The sequence below is a fragment of the Lithobates pipiens genome, unplaced genomic scaffold (assembly GCF_037356315.1).
Source record: "Lithobates pipiens isolate NorthernLeopardFrog02 unplaced genomic scaffold, aLitPip1_a1.2 Scaffold_28, whole genome shotgun sequence".
NCBI classification, from domain to species: Eukaryota; Metazoa; Chordata; class Amphibia; order Anura; family Ranidae; genus Lithobates; species Lithobates pipiens.
This window is the reverse complement of record NW_027507789.1, coordinates 173,717,410-173,731,382: the sequence shown is the minus strand read 5'-3', so window position 1 is coordinate 173,731,382 and position 13,973 is coordinate 173,717,410. Positions and strand designations below refer to the sequence as shown.

Below are 13,973 nucleotides of genomic sequence, written 5' to 3'. Positions count from 1 at the left end.
CCCAACTGCTTTTTTACTCAACTCCCTTCAGGCCATTACCATGTCTGGAAGGCCAGCAAGGAGAGGCAGACAGGCGCGAGCCGATAAAAGAGGGCAAGCAGGCTCTGTGTCTAGAGACAACAGTGCTGGTCGTGGACGTGGTGCATTGTCATCAGCACGTGGCCATGGGACACGCTTGTACTTCTTTTCGGCAGCTGGACATGTTGAGCCGCAACATGCCAATGACTTGGTAGAGTGGATGACCAAGCCCTCTTCATCCTCCTCATCCTCTCTCACCCAGTCTCAGGGTACTAGCAAAGCAGCTGCCAACGCATTGTCTTCCCTCCTCTCAATGTCATCATCAGTGACTCCTTCCCTAGACCCACCACGTCCTCCTGAGGAGTCTCCTGAACTCTTTGAGCACAGTGTTGGGTACATGCTCCAGGAGGATGCCCAGTGTTCTGTGGGCTCTGATGAGGACACTGAGCTAGAGGAAGGCAGTAGCGTGAGCGCAGAGAGAGGGGATGCTCAAGAAGGACAGCAATCTGGCAGTCATGTTCCACAAGCTGCAGCATACTGCCAGGTTTGCTACAGCGATGAAGAGGGAGGGGATGATGAGGGCACTGACTCCACGTGGGTGCCTGGAAGGAGAGAGGAGGAGGAGGAGGAGGAGGAGGCACATGTCCAACGAGGCAGGATGCCCTCCGGGGGCCAGCTTAGGGGCAGCACACCGACTGAATCACACCGCAGAGCTCCGCCTGTGCAGGGCACTGCCTCTGCGCGTTATTCTAAAAGTTCTTTGGTGTGGGCCTTTTTTGAGACGAGTGCATCAGATCGCACCGCTGCTATTTGCAACATATGTCTCAAGCGTATCTCACGTGGCCAAAACATCAGCCGCTTGGGCACCACATGCTTGACCAGACATATGTTGACCTGCCATGCAGCTCGTTGGCAAGCGTACCTCAAAGACCCACACCAAAGAACAAAGCGGACCTCTCCTTGCGCCTCATCAGCTGGCATCTCCAACCCCACTAGACCTTCAGTCCTCTCTTCAACCTGCTCTGAGAGGAATGAAGGTGTAGAATTAGGTGTGTCACAGCCAAGTGCTTCCTGGAACTCTGCTAGCGGTACACCCACGTCCGATTATAGCAGGCAAATGTCCCTGCCCCAGCTGCTGGACCGGCGAAAGAAGTTCACTCCCAGCCATCCACATGCCCAGCGGTTGAATGCTAGCTTGGCTAAATTGCTAGCACTTCAACTGCTGCCTTTTCAGTTGGTAGACTCGGCCCCTTCCGTGAGTTTGTACAATGTGCGGTTCCTCAGTGGCTGGTCCCCAAACGCCACTCAGAAGGCGATTCCGGCTCTCTACCGGCATGTGGAAGGCATGGCCTCTTCCAGTGCTCTGTCCTCAGAACCAGCGGTGCTTCGTAGGCGTTCCAGGGGCTAAGCAAGTACGCAGGCAAAACGATGCCATGCCGTGCTTGCGCTGGTTTGTTTGGGGGACAGGAGCCACACTGGGGCGGATGTTTTGTCAGCTCTGCAGGGCAGGCCGAGAGGTGGTTGACGCCACGCCAGCTTAAGCCAGGAATGGTGGTTTGTGACAATGGCACCAACCTCCTCTCCGCCCTCCGACAGGGACAACTGACCCATGTGCCCTGTGTAGCTCACGTCCTTAACCTGGTGGTGCAGTGGTTCTTGGGCAGGTACCCCGGCTTACAGGATGTCCTGAAGCAGGCCAGGAAAGTGTGTGCATTTCCGCCGATCATTTAATGCCTGTGCTGGGCTGGCTGAGCTCCAAAAGGAGTTGAACCTGCCCAAGAACCGCCTTATATGTGACATGCCCACCAGATGGAACTCAACGTTGGCCATGCTGCAGCGGCTGCACACTCAGCAGAGGGCCATCAATGAGTACCTGTGCGACTACGGCACCAGGACAGGGTCAGGGGAGCTCGGTTTTTTCTCACCACGCCAGTGGGGCATGATCAGGGATGCATGCACTGTCCTGTCACCGTTTGAGGAGGCCACAAGGGTGGTGAGCAGTGACAGTGCATGCATCAGTGACACTGTACCTCTTGTCCACCTCTTGGAGCATACGCTGCGTGGAATAATGGACAGGGCACTTGAGGCAGAACAGAGGCAGGAAGAGGAGGACTTCCTTGCCTCTCAAGGCCCCCTTTATCCAGACAGTGTTCCTGCTGTGCCACCCATCACACAGGAAGAGGATGAGGAGGAGGAAGAGGAGGAGGAGGATGATTGTGTCAGCATGGAGGTGGAGGCTGGCACTCAGCATCAGCATCAGCAGCAGCAGCAGCAGTCTTGTAGGGATGATTTACAGTCCCAAGAAACACGTGGACTTGTACATGGCTGGGAGGAGGTAGCTGCGGATCATGTTGTCCTTAGTGACCCAGAGGACTCCGGACCGAATGCCTCAGCTAACCTACGCTGCATGGCCTCCCTGATCCTGCAAAGCCTGCGGAAGGATCCTCGTATTCTTCGGATCAAGGAGAGGGACCATTACTGGCTGGCCACTCTCCTTGATCCACGGTACAAGGGTAAGGTTGCCGACCTTATCTTGCCATCGCAGAGGGAGCAGAGGATGAGACATCTCCGGGAGGCCTTGCAGAAAGGTCTGTGCAACGCGTTCCCAGAGACTGGGAGGTTACAAACTCCTGGTCCTGGACAACGTGTTGCTGAGGCATCGGTCAGAAGGAGCAGTGGAGAAGGTGGCCGTCTGACTGATGCTTTCAGACAATTTTTTAGTCCGCAGCCCCAAGGTATGATTGGTTCCAGCACCCATTGCCAGCGTCTGATTTACATGGTGCAGGAATACCTAGGGGCAAGGTCAGACTTGGACACCTTTCCCACCGAAAATCCTCTGGCTTACTGGGTCTTGAGGATGGATCACTGGCCAGAGCTTGCACAGTATGCAACTGAGCTACTGGCCTGTCCTGCATCCAGCGTTCTTTCGGAACGCACCTTCAGTGCTGCTGGTGGCTTTGTTACCCATCACAGGGTGCGCCTGTCCACCGAATCAGTTGATCGACTGACCTTCATCAAGATGAATCAGTCTTGGATCACCCACAGCACCTGAAGCTGATGTAACAGAATAATTTGTTTTGAAATATCACATCCCTTCAAGACTGCCTATGCTGATGCTGAGTGACTGTCCTGTTATGTTGATTGTCCATCCTCTTCCTTCTCCGCTGATATGTTGGAAGAACATTTCTGGTTCTGGGTGATGCCATCAGCCCAATTTTTCTGCCCCTGTTTAACAGGGCGTTTAAGTACAATTTTTGATGCAATGCTTTGCAGCAGGGCTAATTCCTGCAATCAAACAAGAGTATATGGGAGAGGTTGCAGTGTCGTGGCACCAGCACAAGTGCCTAAGGCCCATTTTTTCTGCCCCTGTTTAACAGGGGCGTTAAAGTACAATTTTTGATGCAATGCTTTGCAGCAGGGCTAATTCCTGCAATAAAACAAGAGTATATGGCAGAGGTTGCAGTGTGGTGGCACCAGCACCAGTGCCTAAGGCCCAATTTTTCTGCCCCTGTTTAACAGGGGCGTTTAATTAAAATTTTTGATGCAATGCTTTGCAGCAGGGCTAATTCCTGCAATAAAACTAGAGTATATGGGAGAGGTTGCAGTGTGGTGGCATCAGCAGCAGTGCCTAAGGCCCAATTTTTCTGCCCCTGTTTAACAGGGGCGTTTAAAGAGGGATTCCGCCCAAAAAAAAAAATATTAAAAGCCAGCAGCTATAAATACTACAGCTGCTGACTTTTAATAAATGGACACTCACCTGTCCCGGGTTCCAGCGATGCCGGCAGCCGAGGCCGATCGACCGCTCGGGCCTCGGCTGCTGCCGCCGCCATTCGAGGTGAGGGAATCAGGAAGTAAAGCGAATCGGCTTCACTTCCCGGTTCCCTACTGCGCATGCACGAACCGTGCCGAGCAATAGGAAATCTCCGCGCTGTCACTGGGACCCGTGTGTGTCCCAGCAGACAGCGCGGCAGGGCAGGAAATGGCGTAGACTCCCGTGGGAGTCTATGCCTGGAAGTGAGTGAAAATACCTGTCTTTGACAGGTATCTCCACCCCCCTCCCCCCTGAAAGGTGTCAATTGTGACACCGGAGGGGGGGGGGGTTCCGATCAGCGGAGGTTCCACTTTAGGGTGGAATCCCGCTTTAAGTACAATTTTTGATGCAATGCTTTGCAGCAGGGCTAATTCCTGCAATAAAACTAGAGTATATGGAAGAGGTTGCAGTGTGGTAACACCAGCACCAGTGCCTAAGGCCCAATTTTTCTGCCCCTGTTTAACAGGGGCGTTTAATTACAATTTTTGATGCAATGCTTTGCAGCAGGGCTAATTCCTGCAATAAAACTAGAGTATATGGCAGAGGTTGCAGTGTGGTGGCACCAGCACCAGTGCCTAAGGCCAAATTTTTCTGCTCCTGTTTAACAGGGACATGTAATTACAATTCTTGATATAATATTTCACAGGAGGGCCCCTTCCTGTGCCCACCCAGAGTAACGGTGAGGACTTACAGTGTTGTGGCACCAGCACCACAACCACCAAAGGTCAATTTTTCTACCACTGTTCAACAATGGCATGTAATTACAATTCTTGATATAATCGTTCACAGCAGGGCGCTCCAGCGCCCACCAGGAGTCACTTTGAGGGCTTACAATGTTGTGGCAAAACCAACACCTTGTTCCGCCAATTCTGCAGAGCATATAGGGCAGGCCCCTACTTTCAAACATCCAACTTACAAACATCTCCTACTTGCAAACGGAAGGAGACAACAGCAAGTGAGATGAAAAAAGATGGACGACAAAACAAATTATACAGGGGTGATAACCCTTCCCTATGTTTTCCAAAAAGCTTAAAAATAGTTTTTTTGACTGGAGCTACACTTTAAAAATGTACCAGTTGAAAATTACAAACAGATTCAACTTAACACAACAAACCTACAAAGTCCCTGCCTTGTTTGCACCGCCTGTATACTGCTGTTCTGAGTATATAGGGCCTGGGGGCCACACGCATTTCCTTTTTTAAATATGGGTACAGGGTTCCCCTTAATATGCGTACAAGACCCAAATAGGCTGGTAATGGGCAGGGAGGGCTACCCATGCCATTTTTCTCAATGATTTTCAACCATATTGCAGGGACCAGATATAACATTAAAACCGCAAGCAGTTTTAAATGGTGTTATTTCCGTTTAATGTCATTTTGTGCAGGGACTGTTCTAAACATGGGAAACACGTGGCACTTCACAGGCATACTACAGACACCCCCCAGGCATCATATTTAAAGGAATATTTCACTTTTTTTTTCACTTTAATTGTCATTAAAATCAGTGCTCCCGCCAAAACAGCCATTTTTAAAAACATTTTAGGCATTGACCCATGTCCCCTGGGGCAGGAGCCAGGTCCCCAAACCCTTTTTAGGACAGTATCTTGCATATTAGCCGTTAAAATTAGCACTTTTAATTTCGAACGTTCGAGTCCCATAGACTTCAATGGGGTTCTAACGTTTGTACGAATTTGGGGTCCGTTCGAAAGTTCTGGTGAGAACCGAACCGGGGGGTGTTCGGCTCATCCCTAATGGTCATTGGTCAATATATGCCAATGTTTCCTGATAAGTTTTCCCACATTCCTATGTTGAATGGAATAAGTGGTAATAAAGGGGACAGAAGATATTCTATCACCATTTGATGGTCTCTCTCTAAGCAAGTCTTTTCTATCTATTAATGATACCTCTTACCTCCTTGCGGTGATTGAGTGCGCAGCACCCGCCACCAGATTCACGGAGCTTCCCACGGGCACGCCCCCGCCGCCTCATAAAGGGCAACGTACAGGTACGTGATTTTGTCTGTACGTGCCCTTCTGCCGACGTATATGTTATACTGTAATGTTACTTTGCTTTATTGTTAATCATCATTTGCTTAGCAGGTACGCCATCCAGCTGCAACAAGGGTTTATTTATTCTGACAGCAACAGTGCTTGCTCTCACGATACGTAAATCAGCAGCTCCAGTGCTGTAGGAGAGGAATTCACCACCACAGTTAAAAAAATAATAATACAAGTAACTGCCGCAAAAGCTACAGCAGTAATCCACTGGGATGAGTATAAGTTATACAATAAAAATGCACATTGAATAATGAATAAAATCCATAAAAAAATGAGAAAAAATTGTAACTTCATAAAAATTAGTATGTCAATTGGCAGGATAGGGAAGGGGAGAAGGGGAGGGGGTGGGGGGGGGAGAAGCGGAAGGGGGAGAGGGCTGGAGAATCACAGTCCACAAAATCTGGCAGCCATCCAGTGGAAACCGAATTTCATTCCCAAAAAACACTGAAAAGACAAGAAAAAAGGCGGCGTCCCTGGATGCAGACTGTATAGTAATTTTAATGCGACAAATAAAAACAAGTCAAACTCACATTTTGGTAGTGAGCGAATATAAGGCATTGTATGGTCTAATGCAATGTAAATCATCAGTGGAGTCAGTCCCTGTGGTGGATTAGCTGTTCCTGTGTTCATCTCTCACAGCCGCTAGATGGTGTTTTGCCAGCAGCAGTGAATGGGTGTCAGAACGAGGCTGGGTAGACAGGCTGTAATCCAGGCAAGGGGTAATGACGTCACTGGAAGTGTGATGCGTTTCTGGAGCCGGGTGGCCGTGAATGGCATGACAGCCACGCTCCTTTCTCAAGCTAATTTACATAGACCAATAGCGAAGAATATATGGAGGGGAAGGAAGGGGGGAGTGGCCAGGGTACAATGATTATCTTTGTATCACAGTAATACGGACAGGCCAGAGGAAAAAAGGAACATAAGGGGACATTTAAAAACATATGGGGAAAATACATTGTGGGCACAGGAAAAAAAAAAAAATATATATATATATATATCTATACTGTATATATATATATATATATATATATATATATATATATATATATATATATATATATATATATATATATACTGTATATATATGTGCAGCTGTCGTAAATAACACTAAAAATATATACTAAAAATATGAATATATAGTGTAAATTAAAAACATGAAAATAAATAAATTAAAAATAAGATTGGGAAGGTTGTAATTCTAAAGTAAATCCCTTAAGAATAATAACATTACAAAAAGGATTCAGCAAAAAAGAAAAGGAAAAGAAAATTAATGATGTGCAAATACATAAAGTATGAGAGGTGTGTGGGATAGATATTATTGAATTGTAATGAATAAAACAGGGAAGAATGATAGTCCTGGTAGGGGAAATATTGGAAGAATATATATAAAAAAATATATATATAATATAATATTTATATAAAGCAGGGAAGGGGAGGGGGGGGGGGGTAATGGGGGAGAAGGAAGGGTGGGAGGTTTTTATATGCATAAAGGGAGGGAGGGGAGGGGAAAGGGAAAGGGGACAGGAAAAAAGATAAAAACAAGTTTCTATCCCCAGTGGTCAAAGTGCCACATGGGAGTAATGGGGGATAATATGGTGGATGATGTAATGACTCAACAAATTATATCCAAGCAGAGAATAATTTTTACACTATGCATTCATATTTTTAGTATACGCCCATTCACCGATGCCGGCAAAATGCCATCTAGCTGCTATGAGAGATGAACACAGGAACGGCTAATCCACCACAGGGATTGACTTTATTGATGATTTACATTGCATGAGACCATACAATGCCTTATATTCACTACCAAAATGTGAGTTTGACTTGTTTCTACTTGTCGCATTAAAATTACTATACAGTCTGCACCCAGGGGTGCCACCTTTTTTCATGTAAACAAAAAGTGTCAGAAAGGGCTTTGTCTTCAAGTGGCTAGATGTGTGACATAAGCTTCTAATGTTGTGCATAAAATGCCAGGATAGTTCAACCCCCCCCCCCCCCTCCCCCAAATGACCCCTTTTTGGATAGTAGACATCCCAATCTATTTGCTGATAGGCATGTTGAGTCCATGGAATATTTTATATTTTGCCACAAGTTTTGGGAATATTACAAACTTTTGTTTTCTTTTTTTTGCATAAAGTTGTCACTAAATGATATAGTGCTCAAACATGCCATGGGCATATGTGGAATTACATCCCAAAATACATTCTGCTGCTTCTCCTGAGTATGAGGATACCACATGTGTGAGACTTTTTGGGAGCCTAGCCGTGTACAAGACTCCGAAGACCAATCACCACCTTCAGACTTTGTAAGTACGTAAAAATTTCACTTTCTCACTACCTATCACAGTCATGGAGGCCCTGAAATGTCAGGATAGCACAAAATCCCCACAAAAGACCCCATTTTGGAAAGTAGACACCCCCAAGGTATTTGCTAAGAGGCATGGTGAGTATTTTGCAGCTCTCATTTGTTTTTGAAAATAAAGGAAGTAAAGAAAAAGAGCTTGGGGTATCTACTTTCCAAAATGGGGTCATTTGGGGGGGGGGGGGGGTTGTGCTATCTTGGCATTTTATGGCCTTTGAAACTGTGATAGGTAGTGAGGAGTGAAATCCAAAAATGTATGCCCTTAGAAATCCTGAAGGCGATGATTGGTTTTCGGGGGTCCTGTACGTGGCTAAGCTCCCAAAAAGTCTCACACATGTGATATCCCCATACTCAAGAGAAGCAGCAGAATGTATTTTGGGGTATAATTTCACATATGCCCATGGCATGTTTGAGCAATATATCATTTAGTGACAACTTTGTATAATTTTTTATTTTTGTAATTTTTCAATCACTTGACAAAAAATGAAATATTCAACGGGCTCAACATGCCTCTCAGCAATTTCCTTGGGGTATCTACTTTCCAAAATGGGGTCATTTGGGGGGGGGGGGTTTACTGCCCTGCCATTTTAGCACCTCAACAAATGAGATAGTCATAAACTAAAAGCTGCGTAAATTCAAGAAAATGTACCCTAATTTGTAGACACTATGACTTTTGCACAAACCAATAAATATACGATTATTGACAATTTTTTTTTTCCAAAGACATGTGGTTGAATACATTTTGGCCTAAATGTATGACTAAAATTTAGTTTATTGGATGTTTTTAATATCAAAAAGTAGAAAATAATTTTTTTTTACAAAATGTTCGGTCTTTTTCTATTTATATCGCAAACAAATAAAATCACAGAGGCAATCGAATACCATCAAAAGAAAGCTCTTTTCTTTGTGGAGCAAAAAGGATGCAAATTTAGTTTGGGTACAACATTGCATGGCTACGCAAATTGCCAGTTAAAGCAGTGCACTGCCAAATTATAAAAAGTGCTCTGGTCATTGAGCATTCAAATTTTCCGGGGCTGAAGTGTCTAGTGTCCTCCTGGAAATCATAGTTAGAGCACACCTCATACTGTTTGATCATTTATCCTGAACTGCACTTTGTATGAGCTACCTGAGATGGGGTAGAGAGACAGGGAGACCTGGAAATCATGTAGCATATGTGTGTGAAATTCTACCTACCTGCGCAAGTAGAGGAGACCGGGTTCCTGAAGGAGAAAAGGAGATGCTAGTGCCATCCTGCTTCTGCCGCTGGTACTGTGGTGACAAGGGGGCTGTCAGTTTGTGAGGCTGATGCTCCTCTTTTCTATTCCATGTCATGGTGGTAGCAGGCATAGGAGGTAAACCACTACAGTATGTGTCCCAGCAGAACTGATGCTCTGTGTGACTGTATAATTCCTGGAATCCACGCCAGCCACCGGAGCTCCAGAGCTATGCCACCATTCCAACCAAGCACTAGCCAAGCCCCCATGTAATTGTATTTTTATTGCTTTTAATAAAATATTTTTGCGGTGAGCACTATTTTTTTTTCTTTTTTTTATATGAGCCTGAATGCTGGATGTAGCTACTGAATGACTATGTATACTGAATAATTTGTGGAGCTGAGCCTAGTGCTGATTCCTACAGGCTGGATCATACTGAAATTCAACCATTACAGATTACATGTTAAAGTGTCTTCTGGGTCCTGCTGCTACAACAACATGCATGCATGACCTTTGTAGTGAGGGTCAATTTAAAAAGTGAGCATTTGCCCTTAAGGGGATGGTGGAGGTGTATGGAATGCATATTGTTACAAATTTTGCACTTTCTGCTGTGAGATTGCAACTTCACTTCTATGTTATTGTGCACTATGCATGTTGTTCTACTTATTGTGTTTGTTATTTTAATCATATCTGTTTAATCATTTTGGCAACATTGCATTATTCAAAAGGGTTTTCCTATTATACATTGTGGGTTGTCAATATGATTTACTGAACTTTATTCACATTGAAGGAATGTCTTCTTCAATTTATATTCAGCTTATACAGATTGCATTTCTTGATGTTTAACACGTAATTTATTTGATTTGTGTTTGTACTTGCTATAGAAGGTTAGAGCAATCTCACCATTAATGCTGGAACAATACCCAATTAGAATGCGGAGACGGAAAGTCCCTTTAAGAAGAATGATATACAAGTGAAAAGCACTCCGTTAAAGGCACTAGACCCATATGATCGCCATTCCAAAATGTGACCTTGAACAATATACTGTATATAATCTTGAGTTAATAGAAGCACCAGAGAAGACACCTACTGTACACCAATCTGAAGTATTACAAAAGTCTGCAATTTTTTATTTTGTTCACAAGCTCTACAGACCCTCACCTCTTAAGCAGGCCTTAAATCTGGAGAATTTTATTAGAAATGTGTTCTTTTCAATTATCACAAGAGTTAAAGGAGACAGCTAGACTATTGGTTTTGACAAAAGCGACTAAAAAACATTGAAGGATAAGAATAGAAAATGTTTTTTCACTCCTTTTCTTATGATTTTGAAGCTCCAATTTTTATTTAAATAATAATCTTTTTGGTTGCCTAGAAATAAAATAGGGCAATTGTCTTTCCAGAATTTACAATATTTTTAAATCTTTTACATCTAAATGGAAATAGTATTCAAAGTTTTATTTTTCCTCATTCTCTTCTCTTTTTTTCATTCATCATAAATATTTTTTTCTATTTTACTACAAATAATTTTATCTCTGTATAGGAGCAAACAAGCTTCCTTAAATCTAATGTTTTGTATTCTCTCTATGTTAATTGTACATAAACTTTGTACTTAATAAAATACTTTTGATAAGGAAAAAAAAAAAAAAAGAATAGAAAATGTTGTTGAATCTAATGAGAATGAACAAATTTTTAATAATTGAATTCCTGCTCAAGAAAAATGATAACTAGTCTTAAGCACGTGTACTTGTGCAGAATTAGAAAATTTGTTCTTCGAAATTTGAGACATTGACATGGTACTCAAATGAAAGTCAAGTCAAAAAAGGCATAATACAATGGTTGGACAAACGTATTTCATACTTTGTCAAATTAAATTGTAAGGCCCCCATTAGCAATGGCAATGGCTCCAGTATCGGGTATTGGCACAACCTAGGATGCTCAATCAAAAATATAATTTTGGATAGAATGGGGAAGAGTAATACTCTCATATCGTCAGGGCTGGGCTCCTGACATTTACTAGCAGCACTTTCTTTCAGTGCACAGAGGCTGCTCAGCTGTTGGTTAATTACCAGCCACTCATTGTTTCCGGTTACCATTACCTGCCTCATTAGTCCAGCCTACAGCCAGCCCCTTTTGGCTATTTAAACAGCATTGCTCATTCCCTCCATGCCAATGGGCAACATCTTCAGTGTCTTCCTGTGTATGATTTGACCTGGCTGATGTTTCTTCTAATTCCTGCTACTGACAAAGTAGACATTTGGTTGCCTGATCCTTGCTCCTCTGATTACTCACTCTGGTTTCCAAACCCTGGCTTTTGTTTTAGACTATGTTCCTGAACTGTGTTATTTTTGCTATTACATTAAAGGTGTGATTTTAACTGTATTTGTCTGCCTCTGCCTGGTTTATGGATCCTGACACATACTGATGGATGTTCAAGAAGTAAACCACAGAAATCTGGGGGGTGTTCAGCCCACCCCAACCCCCCCCCCCCCCTCCTCCCAGATGTTACCATGTTTCAGGCACCCAGGGGCCACAGCTTAGCAGCCTGTTGAAGTCTATGGCAGGCTGAAATATGCTGAAGCTGGATAGGGCTGGTTGCTGTACCAAGTGGTCCTTGCTGCTACAAGCAACCCCCCCAAATTGCAGTGAGTTTTTTGATCAGTTTTGAAAAATTACAGTGGCTACAGATTGAAATGGAATGGTAACTTTAATAACATTAAATTACAAAATGGCTTGTGTAACAATTTGGCATGCTCTATTTTTTTTTATGAAAGTGGAGTTCTCCTTTAATGGAAAAAATCACAGTGTCTTATTTACTTCAGCACCAGCTGATTGGATCACTTACCAGATCCTTACATTTATTGGAGACCCAGCTGTCAGGAATTCTTTACAATAGTTTATGCCTCCACATCTCCCTGAGTGTGCTGGTAATGGTATCGGCTCACACAGAACAATTCATTCTACATTATAGAGAGAGTCCACTTAAGGAGTGTAATTGTTGGATGTTACTAGGAATTCTATTAGGATATTAGTAGCCGGCAGCTTCCCAGTGTCCACATAAACTGTAAATCAAATAGACCCTTACAGATTCAATTTATATACTGTAGGTTCATACATTCCTTTGTCTTTGAAAAAACGTAAACTACAAATCTATAAAGAGATTCACTTATTATTGCCTTAACGTTGTCATAAAAAATGTGGATTTTTTTTGCTTTTGAGAGATAGGCAAATTCACTAACAGGCATCCCCAAAAACGATGAGGTGTATTTATAAAGGATTCACATGGCTGTGCGCCCATTGAAACTGCATGCAACATTTGTTCTGTGCAAATGGAATGTTCTCAGGCTATATCCTCTTTAATTCGGATTTGCAAATGCAGAAAATACTTCCTTATGGCCACTAGGTGGCGGTGGTGTACATACTTAAACTGGTTGTTAACATTTACATATACCTAGTGAAGTGACTTGCCTCAGATGATACGGAGAGGTGAAACAAATCCTTCTATATATGTTGTACCTGTTTACCCTCTCTTCTCTACAGCCTTCTATAACACACAGATGAAAAGATTTTCCTCAGCAGCAGGAAGCAAGGGGCAGGGATATGTTGTCACACACACTGCAGAGCTAGAGTACACATGTCTGTGAAATATGACAGCTGATTGGAAGAAAGTGACACACCCCGTCTTCACAGGCTCAGAGAATCAGAGCTGAGAGTAGGAATCATCTGCTAGCTGCAGGATAAAGGGGGCAGGCCGTCCCATTGGGTGGTTGAGGTGTTGGCTTAATCTATTAGGAGTGAGTCATGCAGGCAGAGAGAAAATAGATAAAAGAGGAACCAGACTTGGTGCTTTGGATTCAGGTTAGTACGCACTATAGTAGGGTTTGCTTTGTTCATTTTTCATGCCTGGAGGATGGGTTTGAGATAATAGGCAATAAGTATGCTCATCATCGACCATCTAGTGGCCATAATGCAGTCTGTTGATCCAGGAACTCTCAGAAGCCTTCAGCACCATTGCTTTTCCACACAATGCATCTCTCCTTTATGCCCCCCATAGCCAGGAGCATGTTCATCCTGAACTGTCTTCATACACATTTCCATAATCAGTTAGTATGTGATAATTCATGCTGTAAAGTCCTGAGTCACCAGGTTGAACACATTGCTTTCCAATGAACTTTGCCACTTGCCCCAGTGCCGCTGGATCTCGGCTTGAACCTGAAATTATGAAAAGAAGAAATAGATCATGATGGATGTAGCGTTGGTATTTTAGACCTCTTTCTGAACACATAATGCACATGGCAAAGAGGGTGGGCTTTAATATCCATGGGCAGGAGAGCTGTCCGTGCTAAGAGCATGCTAGCTGTGCGTTCCCAGCACAGTAACAGAGATGTCAAAGACAGCTCTTGGCCAATACCGATGATCAGGAGCAGGCAGGACCAAGCTCCTGATCATGGGGCCACTGTGGCAACCAATAACAATGATCACATATTCAGCTAATCCTACACTGGAGGGGAGG

The 13,973-nt window shown here is 43.9% G+C and overlaps 1 protein-coding gene across 1 annotated transcript in view; it reads right to left on the bottom strand.

The window, feature by feature from the left end:
• Positions 1-12,148: 12,148 nt before the first annotated feature.
• The window catches only part of LOC143935830 (vasoactive intestinal polypeptide receptor-like), a 228,802-nt gene continuing 226,977 nt past the window's right edge, over positions 12,149-13,973 (bottom strand). Inside the window, exon 13 of the mRNA XM_077459946.1 lies at positions 12,149-13,672. Coding sequence (XP_077316072.1) covers positions 13,580-13,672 — 93 coding nt within the window. The 3' untranslated portion in view covers positions 12,149-13,579. The remainder of the gene's footprint in view (positions 13,673-13,973) is intronic.